This window comes from Marmota marmota, unplaced genomic scaffold (genome assembly GCF_001458135.2).
Source record: "Marmota marmota marmota unplaced genomic scaffold, marMar, whole genome shotgun sequence".
NCBI lineage: Eukaryota > Metazoa > Chordata > Mammalia > Rodentia > Sciuridae > Marmota > Marmota marmota.
In genome coordinates, this window is record NW_026000051.1 from 3065994 (window position 1) to 3093633 (window position 27640).

Genomic DNA, 27640 nt, shown 5'->3' on the forward strand with positions numbered 1-27640 from the left:
CCCTGTGTCCAACCTGGAAGTCCCTTATGTTGTAATTCCTGCCACTGTTTGCTGGGCCAAAGACTTAGTGCTGTGTCCTGCAGGATCTTTTTTTTTTTATTTTTTAATATTTATTTTTTAGTTTTCGGCGGACACAACATCTTTGTTGGTATGTGGTGCTGAGGATCGAACCCAGGCCACATGCATGCCAGGCCAGCACGCTACCGCTTGAGCCACATCCCCAGCCCCTGTCCTGCAGGATCTTATGACCACTGTCCTCTATGACCACCTGAGCAAAGGCTGGGAAGGGGTGGGATTAGATGGCTCATTGCTAGCTGCTTATGGCCATGGGAGTGCCATGCCAAAGTAAGGGGCCTGGAGTTCTAGGTTGGGCTCAGGAGACCTAGATGTCCATCCCACAGCTGCCATGGCTGGCCAGCACCACTTCCCTCCAGATCTCCCTACCATTAGTGAGGGGACTGGGCACAGTTACCTACTGTCCACAGCACCCTTCCCCAAACCTGTGCTGAAAACCACTGCTCTGCACTGTGGGTCTGAGTTCTTGCCTGGGCTCCACTGGGCAGTTCTGGTGGGTCACTCATGCAGCTGGTGACTCAGCTGGGTCCAGGTGGTACCAGACAGCCGCCTTTGAGTCTAGAGGTGAGCTGCTGAGCTTCCTGCAGCACCATGCTGTGTTCTGTGGAAGGACTCAAAGACTGATGGGAGGGTGTCCAAATGACCTGGCAGCTATTCCAAGAAGCTCCCAGTGGCTAAGCGTGTGACTGTTTTAAGTATTAGAGGAATGATTGTGACTGCATCATATCAAATAATTAAAAACCCATGAGTTCATAGAGGTATTGAACAAGCAGGGAGAAAATCAATTCCAGAATGGTCTGCAGCAACAAAGAAAATACTGGCCAGGTGTGGTGATCATCCCAGCGGCTCAGGAGGCTGAGGCAGGAGGATTGTGAGGTCAAGGTCAGCCTCAACAACTTAGTGAGGCCCCATAAGCAATTCAGCAAGATCCTGTCTCATAATAAAATGTAAACATCCCTGGGCTCAATCCCTGGTACCAAAAATTAAAATACTGATCCATGCTATAGAGCAAGTAAAGCTCAAAGTATTCTAGCCAAAAAAGGTAGAAACCAAAGATCATATAATGTGTGATTCCATTTATAGAAAAGGCCCAGAAAAGGCAAGTATAGAATAGAGGTTGGTGGTGGCCTGGGGGACATTCTGCAAACAAGCACAAGGGGTCTTTTCAACGTGATGGCAATGTGCTGACGTTGTGTGTGGTAGTGGATACACACCTATTTTTAGTAAAGTACCAAAAATCATTACAGCAAGTACATTTTATCGTTTGCAAATTACACCTTTACAAAATTGTTTAAAACAAACCAAGAAACACACTAGAGAATCACTAATAGTTTAGGTGTGACTTTGGTGTGCAGGTCTTGCTGGAGAAGAATTACCTTCTGAACTACCTGCTTCAAGTATTCATGGGTGAAGTTCACATCTGAAAACTAAAAATATTTTGGAAAAGAAGCTAGCTGTGGTGGTGCACACCTGGAATCCCTCTTACTCAGGAGGCTGAGGCAGGAAGACCTCAAGTTGAAGGCCAACCTGGGCAAGTGAGCGAGATCCTGTCTGAAAATAAAATAGGAAAGGCTAGGGAGGGAGCTCAGGGATACAGTGCTTGCCTAGCATGTGTGAGATTCTGGGTTCAATCCCAAGGACCACACCCACACAGCAAGGAATTGGAAAATACATACAGGAAATAGTATAGCTAAGTACTAAATACTAATATTAGTTTTAGGGGTGTTCTTTATCGGCTTTGTTTTGTTTTGCAGGGTCAGGAATTGAACCCAGGGCTTTGTGCATGCTAAGCAGGTGTTCCACTACTGAGCTACAACCCGACATTGTGTGTGTGTGTGGTTGTAGATGAAAACAGTACCTTTGTTTTATTTATAAGTGGTGCCAAGGATTGAACCCAGTGCCTCACACATGCTAGGCAAGCATTGTACCACTGAGCCACAATAGCAGTTTTAACCCCAGACTTCAAAGGTTCCCCCCAAAACTTTTCTGTAACATTTGAATTCTTGTTTTTTTTAAAACCTGGAGATCAAATCCAGGGCTTCTTGCATGCTAGGCAAGCACTCTATCACAGAGCTATGTTCCCAGCACCACCACACCCTGCCACTTTTTAATTTTGGTAGTTGCTTAGGTCTTGCTCAATTGCTAAGGCTACTTGCCATCCCCCTGCCTCAGCCTCCTGAGTGCTGGGATTATAGGCATGTGCTATGCTACCACTGCTGGCACCCAGCCCACTTTTTAATTTCAAGGCAAGACCTTGTTAAGTTGCCCAAGTTGGCCTTGAATTTTGTTCCTCCTACCTCAGCCTCCCACGTTGCTGAGACTTAACAGCTTGTGATTTTCGGATGTCCATGAAGTAGCTGAAGACATGGCAGGCTGGATCTGCACCGCCCCCCCACCCCGCCCCCGCGAGTCTCCCTGCCCCTGCCAGGCTCTCCTAGTGCAGTCAGAGAAACTGAGCCTGGAAGCCTGTGGGCCCCCCGCCCAGTGCCTACAGCTTGCAGACCTGGAAACTAAGGCCCGGAAGTGGCCTTCCTGCCACAGCGCTGAGGCGAGTGCGCGCCCAAGGCGCCCGCCTCCCGCCTGCCTGTGAGCGCAGCACTGCCCAGGACCAGTAGTCCTGTTCAGTGAGGGGTTTCTCCCGCTCTTTGTCCTCTGCTTTGGCCAAGAAGCAAAGAGCCACCCCACCCCCATGTCAGTGCAGGAGGAGATGGTGTCCGTCATTTATTGGACTCGCGGTCAACGCACAGGCTCCACCACACGCTGCACCATACAGAAGCTGGAAGCAGGCCAAGTGCACGGCGTGTAAACAAAGACCAGGTGAGAACGCCACTTCCAGTGACCGGGGCAGCGAGCGCCCAGGCGTACATTCACAGCGCAGGGTAAGTGCAAAAGAGGGAATGTGAGGATGGAGGGCCAGGAGGGGGTCGGGCCAGAGCCACACTAGTGCCCATGGGTCCTCCAGTCTGGGGACCAGGTTCAGAGAGGACAGGCATGCCCAGCATCACCCTTCACCCGTCCCCCCTTCTGGGTGTGCCCTCCCCACCCAGCAGCTCTTCCCATTCCAGGATAGGGACCTGGTCCCAGGGCCAGTGCTCTGGCTCCAGCCTGGGAAGCCAGGAGTCTGTTTCTCTAAAGGTCTCAGAACCTGGAAGGGGCAGAAACTCCAAATAAACTGTTAAGGCAATAAATAAAATTTTCCAGCTCAGGCAAAACACTGGCAGAGCCGCAAGTCTGAAGGGCTGGCAGAGCCCTGGCAGCTGCTGGGACAGATGCTAGCAGGATCCCCACAGGAGCAGCGGGTGGTGCCTGCCCTGAGGCGGGCTCCACTCCCTTAGTCAGCTCCTGGAGCGTCTGTGCGTCGTGTTGAAGGTACAATGCCAGGTAGTTTCTTGTCCCCATGAGGGTGGGGGATCTGGTCCAGCCGTGTTCATCTTCTGACATCCCCCACCGTGGTCCCCGGCCCCTCACTCCTGGGGCTATTGATGGCAGCACAGGTGATGGTCCCAAGTACCCCTGGTCAGCACCCCCAACTCCAGCCTAGCACCACTCAGGGAATTCCTGGCTTCCCAGGGGAGGTGGGAGGAGCCCGGAGCACCCAGCACCACCTGCTCCATCTTTGGTGGTGGCAGAGGTGGAAGGAGAAATGACAGTCTTTGGCAGGGTATGGGCACATGGGGGGACAGTATCCTGGGTTGGTGCTCAGGTTTGTCAGGGCCAGTCCCTGCCAGGGGGAGCAGGCCCACCTCTGTCCTGGAAAAAACAATCTTTTTTTTTTTTTTGGCAGCGCTGGGGATGGAACCCAGGGCCTTGCAAACACCATACCCCGGAGCTGCAGCCCAGCCTTCTGTCAACCTCTGGATGACCCAGACATTTGCCACTAGGTGCTGTCCCCCACCCCTGTGCACACTTGCAAACTCTTGCAGGAGGCAGGCAGGGTGGGGCCTTCTGGACTGACCAGAGGACACCTGGGTCCTGAGACCGGCCACACAGGTGCAGGGTGCTGTAGCTCAGGACTCCGTGATGCTCACCACGAGGCCGTGCCGCTCCCACCTCTACCTCCCCCCTCAGAGCCCACCTGTGGACAGCCCTAGCGTAGTCAGAGCTTCTGGGACCCCACACTCACAGGACTTTGGCTTTTCCTGTCCCAGGTCTCCACGATGCCACCCTCTCCCAGGGACCCTTCCCCAGAGACAGCTGAGAGCAGTCAGGTAGGCCTCTCCATGCCTCCAGCCCTGTCCAGGGAAACTTGCTCTCTGAGCTTTGGGGATTCCCAGATGAGGGGGGTGGGGCAAGCTCAGAGGCAACTGCCCTGGCCACCCTGGCCCTTGAGTGCCAACCCAAAAGGAGGGAGGGTCACCTTCTCTCCCATCTGCATGAGCGAGGCCAGCCAGCCACCTCCCCTCCAGCCTATGCCTGCCACTACTGCGGCTCTGCCAGGGGCCCGTTCTCTCGGGGCAGTGCCCCATTCAGGCCAATGCTGCTGGTCATTGGTGTCCCCAGGTATCCCAGAAGGATCTCGCTGCGGCGCCGGGACAGTTGCAGGATGTCATCCGCCAGCGCTGGCACCGATGTGTAGCGCACATTGTCCAGGTCAAACATGTCCCTCAGGTACTGCACAATCTGGTGCTGGGGGCACAGGGCTGGTGTTGGGCCTGGGCCCTTCAACGATGTCCTCGAAACCCATTAGGTCCCCTTCCCGATCACCAGGGCTCCAACCCATCCTCTCCCACCCTTGGGCTACTCTCCTGTTGCTGCCCCTGGCCCCTTCCTCTGGGAGCAGGTCCAGGCCCTCCCTGCACTGCTGGCCCCTCCAGGGCTCCTGTGCCAGGGGCATGGAAAGAGGGGTGCTGCTGTGTACCTTGAAGAAAGCACAGACTTCAGCGAGCTGGGGCTTGGGTCCAAGGAAGCCAAAGGCCAGGACGGGACTAACGTGCTCCGATACGGAGTAGAAATGGGAGATGAAGCCATCTGGCACCTGTCAGGGCGACAGTTAAGGAAGCGCACTGTGGTCAGGGAGGGTGAGCGCCCCCAGGTCCTGGGGGGCATCTGAGGGTGGTTACATGGTGGCTAGGTGGCCCTGGGCAAGCAATGGGTACTTCACAGCCATTCCTCACTGGGACAGGAGACTGCTGTGGGAACTGCATGAGGCGGGGCTCCGGAGGCCCCAGCAAGGAAGTGCCCAGAGCACTGGCAGTGGCAGCTGGTACCAGCTGGGCAGCAGAGCCCAGAGGGCAAAGTGAGCATGGACGGCAGCTAAGAGAATGCAGCCGGCTGTCACCAGCATGCTGCGTGGGAGGAGGGGCTCTGCCTGCTCCCTGGGCATTCTGCCTTGACCCGCCAGCCCACCCTGTGCACAGCCCTCCCAGGATGTCCCTTCCCCTATGGCGAGTCCCTGGACACTTCCTAATGGCTACTCTGTGCTGGGCCCTGGGGGGTGAGACAAAAAGGACCAAAATGACCATGGGGAGCTCCAGGCCAACGGAGGGGTGAGGGCAGGAAAGGTGGCCAGTGCAGGAGATGAGAAAGGCCAAAGGTGCAGCAGAGTCTGGGGACTCGGGAGACCTCCCTGCACCAGTGTTTCCCACCCATCTCGCCTGAGAACCAGGTCTGGTACTAGGCTCCCTGGTGACTGTATGGCCACTCACCATCAGGAGCCTCCTCTTGGCTTTCAGGACCGACCAGCAAGCAGTGGCCAGGGCCTAGAGCAGAGATGGACCCACCTCGGTGTCAGAATAAGGCCAACCCCAGAGCCCCTACCCACCCTGCCTGGTTTCTAATCCCTTATCCCCAGCTCACCCCACCCCAGGGAGGAAGATGGGGCTCAGTCCTGAGCTCTAGTTTCTTTCCCCTAACTCAGGAATTTAGCCTTGACTGCAAGGGGCCCTGAACTAGGTGCTGCTCTCCTTGAGCCTGGGTTTCCTCCCATAGAAAATGGCCAGGATGAAGCCCCCATCCCATCTGGTGGTTGGGGGAATCACAGTGACTGCTGAAGAGTCCCTGTGGTCCAGCAGACTCTCTCCTACTCTGTGCCTCATTTCTTCTTGTTTTGGTTGTTTCCTCCTATTTTCACTTAATAGGATGTATCACTATTGGGTGGAAGTAATGCCAGCACCGAGTGAGCAGAGCTGGGGATCCACGCTGCAGAAAGGCCAGGCTCGCTCCTGGTGCTGGACCCAGTGAAAGGCAGTTCTAGGGTGCCCAGGAAGAAACCGCAGGCCCAGAAACTGATGGGCAGGTGCCCAGCCCTGGTGCCCCAAGCAGTGATGGCATGAGAAGGGATCAGGTGAGTTCCAGGATCTTGTGATGTGAGGTTTGGGGTGGGACAGTGGCCCACCGTCTCCTTGAAGCTGTCTGACAGCCAACGGTTTCGCAAGACAGCAAGCACTGAGGATGGGGGGTTCTCCAGGTCCTCGAAGGCATCCATGAGGATGAAGTCAAGCACGATGTCGAAGAAGCTCATGCAAACCACCTGCGGGGAGTTCAGGGCTGGGCTCAGAGCCACTGTGCACACAGCAAGGCTGAAGCCAGAAGGAGCCTGGATGTGACATGTGGAGGGTGTATATATCTTTCCCTTGCTCTGCAACAGAGGCCACCTCCCTCATGCCTGTGCCTGGGGCAGGGCAGGAACCAGGGCTCTGAGCAGTAATGGTGTCATCTCAGCTGCTTGGAAGAGAGGCAGAAGTTGGCATACCCTTCCCCCACCCCCAAGGATCTCAGGTACAGAGGAGCCCAGGAAGTTGAGCACAGACCAACTCACCCCACGGCCCTCCAGCTCCAGCCGAGTGGTGGCCCAGGTCTCAGGCCGCAGAGCATAGCTTAGCATCTCCTCATAGCTCTCCAGGAAGCCTTTGGGGCTCTGTAGGGAGAAGCACAGCCTGTTTTGGTTGTGGGAGAGGCCCCAAGCCCCAGCTGGATGAGATCCACAGGGACAGGCTGGCCTGTGGATGGGGACATGCCAAGGCAGGGATGGGGCCTTGCCCTAGGGAAGACCAGGTGAGGAAGCATCTACTGCCTGCTGCAGTGGGCCTCTCCAGAGAACCAGGGAGCACCTGCTGCCTTCCAGATGTGCACAGGCACAGCACAACCTGACTCAAGGGAGGCACGAGAACCTGAGCTTTAGTCAGGTGGTGTATGATCCAAATTTTGACCTTGGGCCTCAGAGGTGAGACGAGAAGCTACAGCCCACATTCATAAGGCTGTTCTGGGGGAACTGGTGAACTCCTGCCTCTAAGACAATCAATCCAGTGCCTGACACTTAAGTGTTCAATACAGAGTCTAAGACTAATGCAGGGCTGGGGCATGACTCAGTGGCAGAGTGCTTGCCTAGTGTGTGCATGGCCCTGGATTCCATCCCCAGCACAGCAAAATCAATCAGTCAATCAAAAAGACTGCTAATGTTGGGGCTGAGATTGTGGCTCAGGGGCAGAGCGCTCGCCTAACATGTGTGAGGCGCTGGGTTCAATCCTCAGCACCATATAAGATAAATAAATAAAATAAAAGTATTGTGTCCAACTACAACTGAAAAAATATTAAAAAAAAAAAAAAAAGACTGCTAACGCTACTAAGAACGAAGACCCTCAGCTCTACCGTGCACCTTCACTCTGAGACCCTGTGGTTCAGTCAGCCTCTCCATGCAGTTTGCTGACGTGGGTCTGCGCAGAGACAGGAAGTACCAGGGTCTGCTCTAAGCATGGCTGACTCCCCATCAGGAGTTATGCCCACTTTAGGTGATGCTCTAAAGAGCCAGGCAGGATGACAGGTTGATGACATTTATAAAGACCATGGGCAAAAGGGGACAACAGGTGGATATTCATCAAACTGTGAACAGGGTAGAATCAGAGACAGTTTTTACTTTGTTCTTTTTGGTTTCTTTTGTGCCCACACCCCCATTGAACCCAGGAGCACTTTACCACTGAGCCACGCCCCCAGATCCCCAGCCCATTTTTAAATTTTGAGATAGGGAATTGCTTAGGGCCTTACTAAGTTGCTGAAGCTGGCTTTGAACTTGCAATCTTTCTGTCTCAGCCTCCTAGGCCACTGGGATTACAGGCATGCGCCATGGCACCTGGCTTTTTTTTTTTTTCCTTAGTTTTTCCTACAAAGAGCATCCACCCATCAACTTTTTAACCATTTATTTATTTATTGGTACTGAGGACTGAACCCAGGAGTGCTCAACCACTGAGCTACATCACCAGCCCTTTTTTATATTTTATTTAGAGGCGGATCTTAGAGACAGGGCTGAGTTGCTTAGGGCCTCGCTAAGTTGCTGAGGTTGGCTTTGAACTCATGATCCTCCTGCCTCAGGCTCCTGAGTTGCTGGGATTACAGGTGTGCACCACTGTGCCTGGCTATCATCACTTTCAATTTTTTTTATCCTTAATTAACTTTATATATACACACACACACACACGATATTATATAGATAGATACATATATATATATGTGTGTGTGTATATATATGTTAATTATATATATATATATAAAATATATATAAGTTAAGCAAGTCACATGCTCAGTAAGTGCTCTACCACTGAGCTACATCCCCAGCCCTACAATTTACAATTTTATTTCTTTATTTACTTACTTATTATCATTTTACTTATTATTATTATTACTGTGGCCTAGGCTGGTCTCGAGCACCTGGGCTCATCAGGCATGCACCATACTACCCCACTGTTTTTATTAAGTTTGAAAGAGAATTTTAGAGATGGCCCTGGGCTGTCCGGGCACCCCCAGAGCCTTATGTCCTTACCTACAAATGACCAATGACCCTCAATATCAATGTCAAGGAGGAAGGTAACTGACCCTTGACACTTCTAAGCCAGTTGAGCAGGTCTGACATGGGACATGCCCGCTCACACACAGGGACCCACTCACATACAATGACCCGGAGGTTTCTGGGACTGGCCCATTGACACACGGTGAGGAAGAAGCCTGATGCTGTAACTCCAGGGCCTGGCCACGCCCCATAGGGCCAGTATCTTCTCAGATGGCCTGGCCCTGGCCACCTGTCTGGGGGCCCTGATGGGGCCACGTTGGCTCCTGCTGTAGTCACACAGCTCAGCACAGGCTGTGGCGCTCGGGAGCTGCCAGACAGCCTCTTGCACTTCTTAATGACAACAAAGCCCAAGTCCTGCCCGGGGCAGAGGCTGGACGGAGGCATGCCCCAGAGGGGCTGGTCTGCCCCGCTCCTGGCACCTGCTCAGCCTTTGTTCACTCATTCACTTGTCCTCCTGGGGATGCCACAAAGAGCGGGCCACAGGCACAGGATAGGCCAGGCCCACCTGGGTGCAAAGCCCTGCTGCACGCCTAACCTGCTCAGAGTCCAGACCGTCCCCTCTGCCACACAGGAGCTGCAGTAGGCTCCAAGAAGCAATTGCGAGTAAAGAAATGCAAGTAAAGCGCTCACTGCTAGGTAAGTGGTAGGTGCTGGAGGTGGCCACCCAGCCAACATGAATGTTCAAGGAGCACTTGCCCTGAACCTCGTGGGCTTCACTGAGACGGGAGGAGGACAGGGCTTGAGCAGGATGCAGGGCACTGAAGCCACCACAGCCAGAGTGAACCCTCATCTTTTTATTCATTAAGTCCTACACATACTTTTTCACATGCTTCTATGTATATTTCACATAAAATTGCTGAAGTAAAAAAGAATTGGCTGGATAATGTGGTTCTAGCTCCTAGAAATAAACAGATGAAAAATTAACATTCAAATGTAAAGACCCAGCTGTCAATAAAAACAATCTTATGCAGTAGAAAAAAGAAGAAAAAAGAATTAAGGAACAGTGTGCTAGGCACACAGGGACCAGCGCAGGGGAAGGCCCAGATCAGGCGGAGGGCCTGCTGTGCACTGGAAGCCCTGGGACCTTCGCTCTGGCCAGGGTGAGGCCACCACAGAACAGAGCTCAGGCTGCACATGGCAGGCAGCAGGAATGAAGGGTGTTCAGAAATGGAGGATGAGGGCACATATGGACTTCAGAATCGCTTCTCCAGCATGTGGGCAGAGCACTCGGGAAAAGGCCTGTTCCAAAACTTTGCTCCAATTCGTTAAAGAAACAACAAAAAACCCACAAGTGGCCAATAAACACGAGAAATTATGCAACCTCACCCATAACCAAACAGCCATAAAGCAATGGATAAAATACAAAGAATAGAAAGATTACTAATATCTCATGGGAATATAAGTGTCCAGGCCTTGCCGAGGGCAAACTGGCAAGCTCTGCCGGCCTTCAAAACTTCCTGCCAAGACCATGGGCAGAGACTTCATGATACCACAGGGACCTGAGTGAGGAGAACTAAAGTAGTGCTGTCCGTGATGTGGACTGCTGTACAGTCAGTAACTGTCACCCCAGGGCCTGAGGTGCCTTCATGGGTGAGCTACGCCCTTAGATCACACAGCAAAGCTGCAGGCGGTTGGGAGGGTCCTAAGGCTGGGAAACCAGACAGCAGTGTCCAGGGGTGAACAGCCTCCACAGAAGCCGGCAGAAGGGGCACGTTCCCAACCATAGACAGGCTCACATTTCCCTTGGGCAGCAGGGGCCCCCTTGGGCAGAGAGGGTGCGGGGAACCTTTTACAGTTTGTGTTTTATAATTGGTAAGTTTTGTAAAACTGTACTATGTTGGAATCTGAAATAAAAAGCAATACAGATTTTTTGTTTTTCAAAATTGGCACAGGGAGTCAAACCTCAGCCCTTCCTCCACTGCTCACAGGATGAAGTCAAAGCTCCTCTGCTTGGTTTTAAATTGTTTTCTGGAAAAAAAAAAAAAAAAACCCCACCCTGGCTACCTTCTCAGCCTTGGTCATCAGGCCTGTCACCATCTGCCGGCCGACCTCTCCGAAGAACAGCTGGTTACTCTGGTCTTCCAGGAGCCCCTACAGGATGAGGAAGGGAGAGCTGCTGGGGCCCCTTTGCCCATGGAGGAGGCAGTACAATGGGCTGGGCAGGAGATCCCATCTGCCCAGGAGGTATCCTGCACAGGGCCGCTCTGGCCAAGATGGAAGCCATGTGCACACCACATGGCCACACTGCCCCTCATCCTTGGCTCCACCCTCCCCAAGAGGCCCTGGACCACACCTACCTCAAAGGCCTGCCGCACACAATGCAGCTTGGCCAGGAAGTCCTGGTCACTGTAGCAGCCCAGCAGCTCCGTCCTGAGGGGAGGACAGATAGTGTCACACTTGCCTGCTCAGCAAAGTCAAGTGGGGGACAGGGCGCACTCGGGTGGGGAGTGGGAAGCTTTGCCAGCCTCACCTGGCACTGTGACGCCTCCCTGTAGGCCTCAGCCTCCCACAGCCTGAGGCAGAGGTTTGACGGATGGTCTCTGAGGAGAGGCCAGCCTCCTCATCACGGTGGCTGGGCTGACCTTGGCCTCCTTTAGGCCACAACCAGCCCTCAGCCATCACTGGCAAAGGACCAAAATGGTCAAATTGCTCCCAGAGGGCAGCACATCAGGCAGGGGGTTTCCACCTGCTGCAGCTGCCCTTTGTCCAGATCACCACAGATTCAACCAGAACTTTCAACCATTTTTGATCAGTGAACTTTGTGTGTGTGTGTGTGTGTGTGTGTGTGGTGCTAGGGATCAAACCCAGGGCTTTGTGCATGCAAGGCAGGCACTCCACCAACTGAGCTACTCCCCAGCCCAGACCTGATCAGTGGACTTTTAAATACATGAATTTGCAAGCCTTAGGAAAATTTGAGTTTTATACTATACAGAAAAGCTAACTCTCTGATGGCAAAGAGACCGAAATATAAGCACAGACAAAAGCAGGATGAGAAGGGACAGACCTGCTCAGGCCCATACACTACAAAGGACAGAACCTGGACAGAAGCCAGGGCTCTGTCCCCAAAGCCTGGGTTCTTAACCTCTACTACCAAGGGTTATCAGGACATGGTGTAGGACTGTGTCCACTGTGCTGCTGGGATGGACCATTTGAGAACTCAGAACAATGGTTAACTATTAATTACTGTAACTTTTGGTTTTTTAAATTTTTTTACATAATACTTTATTTACTTTTACATGGTGCTGAGGCTCGAAGCCAGGGCCCCTCGCATGCGGGGCAAGCACTCTACCTTTGAGCCCCAGCCCTGCAGCTGTCATTTAGCGGACCTGCTGGACTTAGTTCAAGACCAGCTAGGTCTCCCTCAGCAGGGGCAGAAGCCACGAGCAGCTCCTCCACCAGCTCCACGCAGTGGGTTTCGCCCACTGCCTCCTGTGCCCTCCTTGTACCCTCACCTGAGGCTGCGACAGGGCACCTTCCCATCTTTCACCAGTTGCAGGGCCTCCTCGTAGGCAGCAGCAGGCCTGGATAGTGGGATCGGGTAGTCCCCCACCTGCAGGGACTCCAAGAGCTGGGGAAGAGACACAGGAGGGGCTGAGGGAGCCAGCGAGCAACACTCCACGAGGCGAGGGCGCCTGCCTACCCTTCTGCCGGCAGAGGCTCCCGAGGGGTCTGACCACTGCCCCTCTCAGAGCAGATCAGAGGGAACACTGGTCCATCAGATGGAGGCTTGGCTTCAAGTCCTCCTGTCCCAGGCAAGGACATGTGTGTGCCCAACACTGGAGGCCACACAGGAGGCTAATGCCAAGCACCAACCCCACGACAGATGAGTAGGGGCCAGAGCCCCGGGTGGGCCTCCTCTCTAGCCATGATGCCTAGCATCTCAGGCCCAGTCCTCAGCAATTCAGAGTCCCCAGGGAGCGACACTCTGCTTCTGCGAAGTTCAGCTCCAGCTGGAGGAAGTGCCTCACATTCCCACAGCCCAGTGCTCCCAGGCTGGCCTCCCGGGAGCTTTGGGCTGCCCAGCCTGCTTGGTTCCCTGCCCCAGTTACCTCAGTGGCTGAGAAGAAGGAGTCCTCCGAAGTCAGGCTCTCCTCGTCGTCAGCCTGCAGACGCAGCGAGCCCTCGGTGAGGGGCAGCATGAGGGTCCTCTCTGAAAGAGCAGTGAGAGGGCTGAACTGAGGCCCCTCTCGGGGCTGAAAGGAATCTGGGCACAGGGATCGGCAACTGAGCCCTCCTGGCCTCCAGTGTCTTCCCTGGGCCTGGTAGGTGTGGACTCCAAGCTGCCAAGGGGACTTGCCATGGTCACACCACTGGACTTGAGGTCTGGTGGCCCCTCAGCTCTGCAGGAAAGTACTCAGTTTACTGTGCAGTCCTGGGCAAGATGCTTCCCCTCTGACAGGCTGGAACTCGGCCTGAGGGAGGCAGTGGCCACTCCTGGCATCCCATCTCTGCCTGCTCAAGTGTAGAAGGCTCTGGTCCTTCAAAGGCACTCAGCCACTCAGCCTCCCAAAGGTCTCAGAGCTCAGGAACATGCTGACACAGGCCCCAAGGCCTGCTCCCAAGGGCTGCGCAGGTACACTGGCCAGGGGCTCCTGGGGCCTCACCTGCTCTACTGGCCCTGCTGAAAGGGTGCCTCAGCTCCTCATCTATGCAACAAGGACTGGGTGCATGAAGCCAGACCCCCAGTGGGCCCCGGGAGTCAGGAGCTGTCTAAGGCACCGAAGGGGCCCCCTGGTTCTCTGGCTCCTCTATACCTCTATCTCTGCCACCCTCAGCCCCATAGCTGCTCTATGGCCCCCTCACCAAGGTCCAGCAGCATGCTATCCGAGGGGAAGGTGGAGCCAAACTCCTCCTGCAGGTGGTAGGCCCGGTGCAGCAAGGACTCCAGCTTCTCCGCAAATTCCCTGCGCTGTGACTCTGGCTGTGAGGAAAGCCGTGACCATCAACGCACGCCTGCCACCTCCCCAGTGAAGGGCCTCTTGCCCCATCCAGCCCCTGGAGAAAGGGGAGAAGGCACTGGGGCCTGGCACCAAGAGCACGAGCTCTGGACCTGCTGCCCATGACAGGAGACACCAGGGCCATGGGCACTTGAAATGTGGCCAGTCCCAACAGACATCCCTACGTACACATGCACAATGGATCCCTCACTTAGAGCCAAAAGGAAATGCAAAATATCTCAGCAGTCTTTTAGGTCATCTCCAGGCCGAAATGATCAAAATTTGGATACACCAAGTGATATAAAGCATATCATTAAAATTAAACTTAAAATTTCTTTTTGCCTTTGTTTTTTTTGAATATTGGATTGAACCCTGGGGTGCTTTATCACTCCGTTACATCCCCTAGGTCTCAATAAGATGTTGAGGCTGCACTTGAACTTGCAATCCTGCCTCAATGTCCTGAGCTGCTGGGATTACAGGTGAGTGCCACCATGCCTGGCTTTTTTTGCTTTTTAATATGGTCTCTACAAAATTTTAACATGGGGCTTTCTACTGAACAGTGCTGTTCTGCAGCCAAACACACCTGGGTGTGGATCTTGGCACCAGTTCCAAACTGTGTGACCCTTGGCAAATAATTTTCCCATTTTGAGCTTCTCATTATCTGTCAGTGGAAATGAGTGTGCCCATCTCCCAGAGTTTGGGGAAAAACTTCAATGAGAAAAAGTATGCAAAACACTTCACACAAACACTGGCCCATAGTGACAGCCCGTGGCTTCCAGCTTTCATGATAATTACTGTAGTTATTATTTTAACCATGAGAGCAGTTCAGAGCCAGAAGAGATGGGATGAAATTCCCTGTTGCTAGCCACACGCGCCTGGGAAAGCACTGCACTGAGCCTCAGCAGCACTGCCTTGTGAGGACAGAGCCTGACTGCAGGTAACAGCTGCTGTGCTTGGGTCTGGCATGACTCCCAGGGTCACGTGTTGAGGGCTCAGCCCCAACACAGCAAGGTTCAGAGGTGGGGCTTCGAGAGGTGCCTGGGTTGCGCGGGCTCTGACCTCATCAGTGGAAGAATCCACTCATGGACTCCATTCAATGGCATTATGGCAGGTGGGGCCCAATTTTTAAAAGTAGGTCACTGGGAGACCATTTTTTGCCTGGCCCCTTTTCTTTCTCTTTGCCTCCCAGCTGCCATGAGCTGAGTACATTTCCTCCCAAGCCCTTCGGCCAAGACGTTCTGCCTCACCTCAGCCCCAAAGCAACAGGGCCCACCGCCCACGGACTGAAACCTCTGGAATTATGGGCTAAAATAAACCTGTCCTCCTCCAACTTGCCTGTGTCAGGTATTTTGGTCACAGCGATAAAATGCTGACTGATGTAGCTGTTACTGTGGTGTTGGGGTGCAGAGTGTAAGAACCCCAGCACCATGCTGTGGGGTTGTAGCCAGCAGATCACAAGGCTGGCCAGCAGAGGGAAGGCTGTGTGGGAGGATGAGGGAGGCAAGGGGACGCTTGCAGAGAGGCCCAGGAGGGTCTTGGCTGTGGGGGGGGGGGTGCAGGTCTGGAGTGAGCAGGCTTCCTGGGACACTGCCTTCTGCTACACAGCACCCTGTGGCCTCCAAGGCCTCCTTGAACCCTGAGCGCTCTGGGCCCAGGGAGAGACACGAGCCAGCCGACTACTGTGTTTCTGCAGGTTACCAGAGCCTGCCCCTGCATGTAACTGGACCCTGGGAGGAGGCTGCTGGGGAGAAAGGGCTGGAAGGGCTGGGAGTCACTGGGCTTGCCCTGGACAGGGACCTCGCTGTTCAGCCTCAAGGTGTCCTGGGAAGGCAGGGATACTGTGATCCAGATTCACAGAGAAAATACAAGGAGGTAGCAGAGCATGGTGACGACTCCAGAAGCCGAGGTGGGAGGATCGCAAGTTCCAGGTCAGCCTAGGAACTTAGCCAGACCCTGTTTCAAAAAATAAAGTAAGAACTTTTAAAAAGAGCTGGGGGGGTGGGGGTTGAGGTTGTGGCTCAGTGGTGGAGCGCTTGCCTAGCACGTGTGAGGCACTGGGTTCAAACTTCAGCACCACATAAAAACAAATAAATCAAATAAAGGAATTGTGTCCATTTACAACTAAAAAATACAAATAAAATTTTTTTTTTTTTTTTTAAAAAAAGGGCTGTGGGTACCTGGGGTGGTGGCTCAGCGGTACAGAGCTTGCCTGGCACATGTGAGGCCCTGGGTTTGATCCTCAGCACCACATAAAAATCAATAAAATAAAGGTATTGTGTCCAACTACAACCAAAAAATAAATATTAAAAAAAAAGGGCTACGGGCTGGGCACAGTGGCACATGCCTGTAATCCCAGTGGCTCTGGAAGCTGAGGCAGGAGGATTGTGAGTTCAAAGCCAGCCTCAGCAATGGTGACGCACTTAGTAACTCAGTGAGACTTGTCTCTAAATTAAAAAAAAAAAAAAAAAATGGGGATGTGGCTCAGTGGTTGATTGCCCCTAAATTCAATCCCCCCACGCCCCCAAAAAAGGCTGCGGTTGTAGCTCAGTGATAGAGCACTTGCCTACATTACACAAGGCCCTGGGTTCCATCCTTAGTATTGAAAAGAAAAGAAAGAAAATAGAAAAATTTTAAAAACTCAAGAAGTGTCCCAGATTATCCAGCTATAGCCTGGCATAGCTAGACCCAGGCTCAGCTTACAGGACCTCAGACCCATGGGCCTCTTTGCTGGGTTCTATAGCAGGGCCAGGGCACGTCTGTGTGGCCAGAAGAGCCTAGCAGCTCTGGCAGCAGCCTGCTCACTTCACTACTTTGCTGTAAAATGACCTCAGAGTAGGCAAAAGTTTCTTAGCTATAAAATTAAAAAATAAGTAAACTGAATTTTAGAATTAAAAATTTTGGTTGGGGGTGGTGGTGCATATCTGTAATCCCAGTGACTCAGAGGCTGAGGCAGGATGATTGCAAGTTCAAAGCCATCCTCAGCAACTCAGTGAAACCCTGTCTCTAAATAAAACATAAAAAGGACTAGGGATGTGGCTCAGTGGTAAAGCACCCCTGCGTTCAATCCCCAGTACCAATAATTAAAAAAAAAAAATTTTGTGCTTCAAAGGATACTATCAAGGAAGTGTAAACAGCCAGGCATGGTGGTACATACTTGTAATCCCAGCTACTCAGGAAGCTGAGGCAGGAGGATCTCAAGTTCAAGACCCCGTCTCAAAAAATAAAAGGGCTGAGGATGTGGCTCTGTGGCAGAGCACCCCTGGGTTCAATCCCTAGTACAAAAACAAAACAAAACAAACAAAAAACCAAAAATCAAAAATACCACCCTTACATAAATGCTCATAGAGCGTTCTCATTACAGCCAGAGTGCAAATGACCCAAACATCCATCTACTGATGTATAAAAATCAATCAAGTGGATACATAAAATGGATATCCATATGCTGGAATGTCATTCAGCAGTGAATCTTGGAAGCACAATGCCATATGAAGGAAGCCAACCACAGAAAACCACATATTTCATGATTCCACTTATAAAAATGTCCAGGATAGGGCTGGGGGTATGGCTCAGGGTAGAGCGCTCGCCTCACATGTGCGAGACCCTGGGTTCGGTCCTCAGCACCACATAAAAATAAATGAATAAAATAAAGATTTTTAAAAAATGTCCAGGGGGCTGGGGATGTGGCTCAAGCGGTAGTGTGCTCACCTGGCATGCGCGGGGCGCTGGGTTCGATCCTCAGCACCACATACAAACAAAGATGTTGTGTCCGCCGAAAACTAAAAATAAATATTAAAAATTTGTCTAAAAAAAAAAAAAAGTCCAGGATACGCACATCTATATATGGAGAAGGGAGACTCACGGTTGTCCAGGGCTGGGGGATGAGGAAATGTGGGGGTGACTGCTGAAGTACAAGGGGTTTCATGAAAATGTTCTGGGAGCAATTTCCATGATGGACAGACAACTCCAGGAAGCTACTAAAGCCACTGAATTATAGAAAGTGTATAAATTTGATAGCATGGGAATTCTATTTGATAAAGTTGTTTTAAAAATTATAGTGTAGAAATATGCCTTTGGGGGCCCACGGTGGTTACTCCTGGGAAAGGATGGGGGCTCAATGACAAGCACCCTGTGTGACAGCCCAGCAGCCAGGAGGCTGAGGGCCTTCGCCCCACACCACAACCATGAGCTGCGAGGGCAGGGGCTGGGCTCCTCCATTTTCCTCTCTGGGATTTCTGTGGTTTTCACTGTTCTCCAAGTGGGGATTCCATTGCTTTCACAGTGAGGAAAACAGTACAAGATCCAGGATCCTAAGATGCAGCTTCAGCAATGAGTATAATTTGGGAAACAAAGCAGCCTCGCTCACTCCCCCTCCCTGACAGAGCCTGCAGGTGTCCATCATCTACTGCATGGACTGGCATCAAGGGGCTATAGCGTGGGCCCTCTACACCATGCCCCAGGCACTTCCCTGCCCTCGTGTCTGCCCACGGCCCCTGCAGGCATGCCCACATGGCAGGAGGCCTCTGAGCTCATGCCCCAGTCAGGGCAGAGGGCAGGTGCACTCTTAGCCTTTGAGCGGCTGTGCCAGGTGCAATCCAGGTCTGCAAACTGCTTGCCAGCACCCCCACCTGATGGCTCCTGGCCAACGGGAGACGCAGGTGAGACACAGACAGAGGTGCAGGGTGGAAGAGTGGGCATTTTCACCGTGAGTTCCCCTGTGGGTCCAGCTCCCATAGAACAGCCCTGACCTGGGCTCAGGGCCACAACCTCTTCCCACATCCCTCCAGCTCCTCCCTCATCCGGGCAACTGAGTCCCTGGATTAAACTCCCTGTCTGGTTTGGTTTGATTTAGAACTGAAGGTTGGGGCCAGGATGCTGCAGTAGGGAGCCACAGACCAAGTCCTTTTTATTTTTTATTTTGAAACAGGCTCTCACTAAGTTGCTGAGGGTCTTGATAAATTGCCGAGCCTGACCTTGAACTTGCAATCATCTCCCAAGTCTCTGGAAACTCCCTGTTTTTGGCGCCTCAAGTTGTTGCGATTTCCTGGCTGGCTGCAGATACCATCATGCCATTCCTGAAAGAGGGCTCCTGCTTGTCCTCCAGCAGAACAGGGACCCACCAGCCTTTGGTTTTGCTTTTTATCTTTTTCAATACAGAAAGGCATGAGGGGAAAAAAAAAACAGCCCAAGATATCACTACGGCACCTTGCCATAAGGGTCTGTTCAACATTATAAGAATCAGAGAGGCTGAGGGTGCGGCTCAGCAACAGAAGCATGGCAAGGCCCTGGGCTCCGTCCCCAGCACCAGCACCAAAACAAACAAAACAAAACCTAAAAATATTCAAAAAGAAAAGAAAAGTACTGCACAGTAAAGTAGAAGTTTTTCCCACCTCCCTCTTAATACCTCTCTCCCCTAGTAAATGCATCCATTCAGAGAAAAATGGAAATGTACGAACACACCAGTGCTCTCTACTGCACATACACGTGCGTCTTGTTCAAAGCCATTGCACACAGGGTAGTGCTATGCACACAGTTCTCTGGCTTATTTTTTTCACTCAAATGACACACCCTGGGCCTGTCCGTCCACACAGATTTCCCCTGCTCCTTGCAGTGGCTAGAGGTATTTAGGTAGTTTCCAGGATTTTGTGTTAACTTCAGTGAACATCCATCTTGGGACATGCGTTTGGTGCCCTTTTCACAGAAATGTTTACTGTAAAAAACAGAAGCCTTGGGGCTGCAGATGTGGCTCAGTGGCAGTGTCCTGGCCCAGCATGGGTGAAGTCCTGGCTTCAATTGTCAGCCCCACAAAAAAAGCAGCAGCCACCTTTATTTTCTTTCCTAATATTGGAAAATAAAAATTCACTACAGAAAACCACCTAGACAGTATTCCAAAAGAATACACCAAGAAAAGAAAAACAGCCCGCCCGGGGGCACACGTCTGTAATCCCAGCAGCTGGGGAGGCTGAGGCAAGAGGACCACAAGTTCAAAGCTAGCCTCATCTAAAATGAGGTGCCAAGCAACTCAGTGAGACCCTGTCTCTAAAAAGTACACAGAATAGGGCTGGGGATGTGGCTCAGTGGTCGAGTGCCCTTGAGTTCAATCCCGGGTACCAAAAACAAACAAAAAAGGCCCCGTGAGTCAATCCCCTCTGAACGGAGGCCCATTTCCTTCCAGGCTTTCGTCAATGCACATTTTCTCAGAGTTGGGAGGAGGGGTCTGATAATCATTTACTGAGGAACTACCAAGTGCCAGGCACTGTGCCAAGCACCATCGTGGACTGTTTTATAAATCCCAATAATGCCCTCATGGATGGGAAGCTTCAGGCCAAGAAGGAAAGGAGTCACAGACAGCGCGGCTGCCCAGTGTTCCACGTCACCAACCTCAAATGACCCGGGGGCAAGACGTGGAGGAAGACCACCTACCTCTGACAGTGCCTCAGAGGCAGTCTCAGGGCTCCGGAGGCTGTCCCCTGGCGTGGGGGTGCTGCCGTCTTCCCCCCTCTGGCCAACGCTCAGGGCCTGCTCCCACTTCTGCAGTGCCTCCTCGAAGAGCTCCATGCCTGGGCACAGGCAGGAGGACAGTCAGGCCCCGCCTCCCGAGCCTTGCTTAAGAAGGGCGCACATGGAGGGAGGCAGGGAGTCACAGGAAAAGGAGAACCTAGCATGCCTGGGGAGCTGGGTCTGACCACTCTTCAGAGTTGGTCAGATTCCAGGCCTTCACTTAGACCAAATTTGTTCCTGGACACTGTCCCCTGTCCAAAAAGGGCTGAAAATCACTGAATGGGGGGCTTGGGGCAGGGTTGGGGCAGCACCTGGAGCAGGGCCCAAGCCCCAGCGGCTCTGGGCAGCCCTCCTCCACCCCGCCCTGGCGGAGTCAGCCTCCTGCTTGCACCTTGTGCGTAGAGACGCTCAGCACTGTCGTCGGTGACGGGCACAGACTCCTCCATCCCTCGGATGTCCCACGGTCCAGAGCACGCAGCAGTGGGACTGGATGAGTTCACCACCACCATCTGGGTGCCAAGCACAAGGTCAAGGAGTGAGGACTCTGCAGACCCTTTCCAGGACCCCTCTGAGCCCACCCCCACAGCCTCCCAAAACCATCCTGCAAGCCTGGCCACTGTTCAACTTTCAGAATGGCCTGAATCCACAGCTCAAGCACCTGACGATGCCAGCCAGAGCCACCAACACAGGAGGAACCAGGCCAAGGCCCGCCTGGCACTCAGTGTCTGCCTGTGAAACATGCTCCCAGTCCTTGCTGTACCAGACAGACTCAGAAGGCAGGAGTGCCCACCACCTGCCAGTCTCTCATCCACAGGACTGGCTGCGCCCTCCTGCCAGAGGCTATGGGCTCCAGAGGACAAGAACCATCCCTTGCTCACCCCCGTGTCCCCAGGGTGGTGCTGGGCTCGAGCTTGCTGAGTGCATTATTAACTAGACGAGTGAAGGAGCTGAAGCACTGCCCCAGGAAAAAACAAGCTTCCCTTTGTCCTATTTATCTCTAGATCCTCAGCACCTAGCAGTGTCCCTGTCACCACGCAGGCGTTTGCTCAGTGTCTGAGAAAAGAATGAAGAAAGGTATTTTCAGAGATAAGTGCCTTCCCCAAGAGGCCGTCAGCCTCTCTCTTCTGCACCTGTCCACCTTTCTCCCATGTGGCTGCAGCCTGCAGCCATCTCTGAAGACCTATATGCATGGATGAACAAAGGCACGAATAAATTGAAACTTCTCCCGTCTTCCTGCTAGTCCAGAAGCTCCCTGAGGGCAGAGTGGGGGCTGTGCTGGGTGCCCTCCCTGGCCATCCCCACCCCAGCTCCTCACCGAGGCCAGGCTGTGGGAGGAGCCTGAGTGTTTGCTGGGCTCAATGGAGGAAATGCCACTGAGAGTGTCATTGCTCTTGCTACTGGGGCTCTGTCCCCTCCGGCTGGAGTAACCTGTGAGGAACAGGAGGCAGGTCATGCAGAAACCCCCCAATTCCCTGGCAGTCCTCATCTGGGAGCACGTCCTGACCTTCTGGGTCAGGGAACAGCAGAGCCAAGGAACACGGGGCTCCTGCTATTCTGCTCAAGCCCTAACCTGTCATCCAGCACAGGACCATGCCCGGAGGAGCATCCCAGGCCTGCTGGGATGAGCTCAGGATGAGGTCCGGCCACTTCCCTGCCTCCGTACTCTGCTTCCCTGTGTTGTTGGTTATGTGAAAGATTTGGAATTTTCCTCCTTCCAAGAGGGAGTCAAGACAAAAACATTTTTAAAATATAGAAAATTTTTTTTTAAGTGAGAAAAGTAGGGGCTGGGGTGTAGCTCAGTGGTAGAGCACATGATTAGCATGCATGAGGCCCTGGGTAAAGAAGGGAAGGGGTCAAAGGTGAAGTGGGATGGTAGTGGTGGCACAGTGCAAGCAGACTAGAGGCTGGTGTGGACATGGGTCCAGACCTCCCAGGGGCCACTGCAAGGTGACAAGACTATCGTTAACTTCTTCTAACTATAAAGATAAAACTTTATTTTGCTGTGAAATTTTATATCTAAAATTCTTCTTCCAGCCAGATGTGGTGGTGCACGCCTGTAATCCCAGCAGCTCAGGAGGCTAAGGCAGGAGGATTGCAAGTCCAAAGCCAGCCTCAGCAACAGCAATTTAGCCAGGCCCTAAGCAACTTAGTGAGACCCTATCTCTAAATAAAATATAAAGAGGGCTGGAGATGTGGCTCAGTGGTTAAGCACCCCTGGGTTCAATCTCTGGTACAAAAAAAAACAAATAAAAAAAAAAGTTCTCCCCAGAAGGAGGCTTTGGCTTCTTAAAATGAATCTCTCTCCAGGTGAAAGTTTATGAGAACACCTGGCGCTGGAACAGATTGATAGGATGCTCAGGTGTGGCAGACAGCTTCATTTAATAGATTACAAGGAGCCATGAGTTTTCTAAACCCATACCAGCTAGCCACAGATGGGCGTCTGCCAGGAATAGGAGTAGGGGAGAGGGGCTGAGGACAAAGGGACTGGGGGGGATGAGGGGATGACAGAAAGGTTATTGCTGTGGGCCGATTATATGACCATATGAATGTCAACGCTCAGAAGTGTTATGCGAAAAGGGTGACTATCGCCGCAGGCAAGTTGTGGCTCAGTTTTCTAAAACACGGGATGGGAGCTACAGCAAGAGCCAAAGGCCCTTCCTGTCCCTGAACCTCAGGGAACTGCCCCCAGCCGGCCACACCCACCAGCGCCCCTCTGTACCGGGTGCTCCCAAAGGGTCCCTGGAACCACCCACTGGTGGGACATGTGCATCAGGCACACCATCCACTAGACCCTTACGATGACTGCAAGAAGGTTCTACCCCTGTCTCTTGGATGGTGGGAATCTAGCTGTGAGACGGAAGGCACTAGCCCAAGACCCCACAGTTACTGGTGGCCCCTGGAATGTGACCAAGTCAGTGCTTCCCCACTGCAAGCTTACCTTTCTTCACTGATGGGACCTTCCGGGCCATAAGGATGGGCAGGGGCACTGTGCCCAGCTGTTCACCTCCAACTTCAGGGCCAACCTGCTTCTTCCTCCGCCGGCGCCTCTTCAGCTGGTGGGCAGCTAGGGCCAAGGCCACAGTCCCGAGGGCTGTGGCAAAGAGAACCTTGCGCAGGCCTGGGGTCAGCCGCAGCTGTGAGAATGCAGACTGTGGGAAAGAGAGGGTGGCTGGTTACATTGCCCCAGGGAACACTATCCCAAGAGCACTCAGGTGCTGGGCACCTAATGTCCCTGCACTGACCAGATAAGTGACAAAGGTAGTCACTACTGGAGAGAGGACCTGATCAGCCTCTCTGAAAGTGGACTACAGATATATAAAGATGAAAAAGGGCCAACACCAAGGAGCTGAGGCCTGGGGTCCAGCAGGCATCCCTGAAGTCATTAGTCAGGATGACCTAGGGCACAGGGATACAGCGCCTCTCACCAGGCACTGCACCAGCACTTGAGCTGTGTCACATCCCGGTGACACATTGTCCAGGTGAGGAATGGAAGTCACAGAGGTTAAGACACATGCTCATAGTGACAGAGGCAGCATGGGAACTCCGGTCTGCCGGCCCTCGATTCTCAAAGACTCTGGGAAGATGATGATGCGTCTCACTCTCCCCTCGCCCTCTGCTCGCTGGACTGGGAGCCTGCTGGGTGGACCACATCCCATAGGATAGGGCTTCAAGAAGCATCCAGAGGACTGGGGCTGTGGTCAGTGGTACAGCGCTTGCCTGGCATGTGTGAGGCCCTGGATTCGATCCTCAGCACCACATAAAATTAAAAAAATAAAGTAAAAAAAATTCACTGGCAACTAAAACTTATTAAAAAAAAAAAAAAGAAGCGCCAGGAGTCCAGGTCAGCTGGGTGCAGTGGCCACACCTGTAATCCCAGCAGCTCAGGAGGCTGAGACAGGAGGATCACGAGTTCAAAGCCAGCCTCAGCAAAAGTGAGGCACTAAGCAATTGGGAGACTCTGTCTCTAAATAAAATACAAAATAGGGCTGGGATGTGGTTCAGTGGTCAAGGTCTCCTGAGTTCAATCCCTGGTACCAAAAAACAAAAGAGCCCAGGTCAGCCAGGAAAGTTGAGCTGCCAGGGAGGCAGCCCACCTGCTTCTGCAGACAAGCTCTGAGGTCAAGGACTCACATGGCCTTGATGTGAAGACCAGGCTCAGGGCCCAGACCCCTAACCTAGTCCCTCTTACTCTGCTCAGAGATGACACCTGATGGTTGGGACATCAGTGACAAGGGCCCAGCTCTCCCAGACACTGAGGGTCCCTGGGCTGAGCAGTTCAGTGTTTGAGGGACCAGAAGCATAAGAGGCAGGGCCATCCCCATCCTTACCTGCCCAAAGGTTGTGTACAGGAATACAGGGATCTCCGCCACCGTCATGGCCAGAGCCTGGATCATGGACATGCCCTCAGTCCTCCGGAACGCCATGGCAGGACCGGCACCCCAGGCAAGAGAGCCCGTGGGGCCAAGAGTTTCCCAAGAGAACACCTTCAGCTGGTTGCCCACCGGGTCTGAGGCACCGTCCACTTGCCAACCAGACAGGGACACTCATACCAGAGAGTCCCTCCACAGATCTGAGAGACAGACAACCAGGTCAGCACATGGATATGCACACATGGACACAGAGATCCACACAAGGCTTCAGAGCACAGGGAGAGACAAAGCCTATGTCTGGAACACCAGCTGGAATTGGGCCCCAGACCCTGCACCTGGCAGCAGGTGGGCAGCCAGATCCTCACAGACCCTTGCCCACCTCGAGCCCTGGGAGCAGAAGGCAGCACCTCTGGCATGCTGGCCAAAAAGAGGACCCAGGCCTGGGAGATGGACAGGTCACCTTTTTAAGCCCCGAGCCACTTGCTAAACAAAATTCTCAGCCCAAGACTGAGAATAATCACATCTTTTTCACCTTCCATGAAGTTAAGCTCTGTGGACTGTACCAGAAAAGGACAGCAGGGTCCACTCCCCAGACAAGGACAATGGCTATTTTATGCTGAGCTCTTTATCTATGTTATTTCATCGATCTGTCACAATTCTTCTTTTTGGGGGGAGGTGAGAGAGAACAGGGTCTCACTAAGTTGTCCAGGCTGGCCTTGAACTCATAATCCTATTGCCTCATCCTCCTCCCGAGTTGCTGGGAAACATCACAGCAGATGCTACCTACTCACCCTTCTGCCTGTGCTGCCTCCACCTTCCAATGAGGAAACTGAGTCTCGGGAGGCTGTCAGGAGTCCAAAGTCACACTGGTGTGGGGAGTCAGGATTTGGATCAAGTTCTGTTGGACTCTAGACTGCTCAATGCAACCCTTTTGCTAAATTTGACAGGAAGCAGGAAGCTCAGGCCCAGAAGAACCACAGGGAACAAGAGCAGCTTTCTCTGGACCTTTTGAAACCCTCCCAGAGTATCCTACTGTTCCCTTCCAAAGCCAGGGAATAAGTACCTTGATCACACAGCCCAGATCCTAAGACCCTGCAGGGTGTTCCCCAACTGCCAGCACGAAGCCTAAGGATGCCTTCAAGGGACCTCAAGCAGAAGGAACACACAGGCCAGGACAGACCCTGTCTCCCTGGGATAGTGGCCAAAATCACTGGGCCAGCACAAGAGACGGCTTATCCCCAGTGAGTGGGAAGGACCTACAGTCCTATCAGTCCAGCTCTGAGGCTGGGAGGTGGGGTGCAAGGAATGATGGCACAGTGACGTTCCCGTTCTAGGACTAAGGAAACTGCCACGTTGTCAGGAGGCTTCGATTAGCTGTGACCTCCAGTGGTTGGTCCAGGTCATGCTGCAAGCCCCTCCTCCCATCCCCAAGCCTGGCTCAGGCCTGGAGTTGGGGTGATAAGAACATCAGAGGTTCAGCAGCTACTTTTCCCAAAGCACTTATTACAGGTTTGAGTCCAGCCACAGCAGAACCCTCATGATAACCACAGTTATCATGGGGAAAGTAAGGCTCTGAGAAGTGAGCAACTTCACTGAGGTCACTCAAATATCCCCAGTTGGCGGGGGTGGGGGTGGGGGTGGGGGTGGGGGTGGTGGTCTAAGGCTGCAGTGGTGCTTCCCAGCCACTGCTTTCCCCAACTCCACTGCTTGTCTGTGCCACACCTGAAGGACTTTCAAGCCCCTGAGCTTCTGAGAAGCCCACCTGGGGTTATAAGGATGAGCACGGATGCATGTGCCAGGAGCCAGACAGGTAGAGGGGGCACTGAGGCCTGGTATTTGTCTGCCTGAGAGTCTAGATAGCCTCTGCTGTCCCCCTTGAGAAGAAGGTAACAACTTCCCTTCCAAGCCCACCTCATTGCAGGGAAGGGTCCAAATCCAGTCCATTCATGACCTACCTATACATCCCCCTGGCACAAGCCAGGGCCAGAGGAAAAGAGGCCTCCACCTCCTAACTATAGTGAAAACCCTGTGGCAACACCCCCCCCCCCAACAAAGACACCTATCGCTGGGCAAGGCAGGGCTCCACCTGGGCAACCACCTCTTTCCTGCTCTACAATCTTGGGTCAGCACCTCCTCATTCCACTTCCAGACATTACAACACTCTCAGCCTGGATGCCCATGCCTTCCATCCTAGGTCCTCTTCCCCTGCTCTGGACAACCCCCAAAGGCCTCTGGCCTGGGTACCCTTTAATCCATCTTGACCCCAGAATGTCCCCAACCCAGGCCCTCCCTTGGGCCACCCTGTGCCCAGTCTTCTGTTCATCCCATCCCATATACCTCCGAACTCCCACCTGGCCCAGCACTGGGTAGACAAGCACTGAGACAGCAGTGCTCATTCCATTCCGGATATCTTGCACTGCCTAGGCCAGGCCCCTTCCTCTTTGACTCCTACTCCTAGAATATCCTTGAGGTTCGTCCAGGCACCCTCCAGCATCACCCACGGCCAGCACACCTGGTCCTTCCATCCCGAGTACTTTCTCAGTCTGGGTTCGGACACCTGCATTCATGTTCGGATACCAGCAACGTTCCAGGCCCGGGTGTCTCCTCTCTGACCCAGGTACCTTCTCGTTCTACCGCCAAGCAAGGCACCCTCTCGCGCTTCCCTCGGCCCGAGTACCTACTCATTCCATCCTGAGCACCTTACCGGTCCGCCTGGGCCGGGACACCTGCACCCGCCCAGTTCCCTGCGCAGGGCTGACCCCGCGCATCGCAAGCTTCTGTCTGGGACCCTGTCCCGCTGCCCGCCCGTAGGGTCGACTCAGCCAGGCCGCCACTCACCCGGGATCCCATCGCTGCGGAAGGGCAGCGTCTCCTTCCCCGGCAGCCGCGCAACCAAACCCGCGACCGCAGGGGGCGTGGTTCCGAGCCCAGCCGACCGGCTCTAGCCAATGAACGCCGCCAAACTACTCGGCACCGCCTTG

At 53.2% G+C, this 27640-nt stretch overlaps 1 protein-coding gene across 5 annotated transcripts; it reads right to left on the reverse strand.

The window, feature by feature from the left end:
* Positions 1-1316: 1316 nt before the first annotated feature.
* Miga2 (mitoguardin 2) lies at positions 1317-27640 on the reverse strand. Of its 5 annotated transcripts, none has more exons than XM_048812912.1 (16): positions 27498-27640; positions 24618-24859; positions 23228-23438; positions 21605-21717; positions 20681-20798; positions 20212-20348; positions 13658-13775; positions 12904-13004; positions 12307-12422; positions 11152-11224; positions 10859-10945; positions 6833-6931; positions 6188-6544; positions 5721-5774; positions 4934-5050; positions 1317-4701 (listed from the first exon to the last, which is right to left on the reverse strand). In XM_048812912.1, exons 2-16 carry the CDS (start codon positions 24711-24713, stop codon positions 4495-4497), a joined length of 2004 nt encoding a protein of 667 aa, XP_048668869.1. In that variant the 5' UTR covers positions 24714-24859; positions 27498-27640; the 3' UTR covers positions 1317-4494. The 5 variants fall into 5 exon arrangements, with proteins under 5 accessions (XP_048668869.1, XP_048668870.1, XP_048668871.1 ...); XM_048812913.1 differs by having other exon boundaries at positions 27364-27500; XM_015497458.2 differs by having other exon boundaries at positions 2784-4701; positions 6410-6544.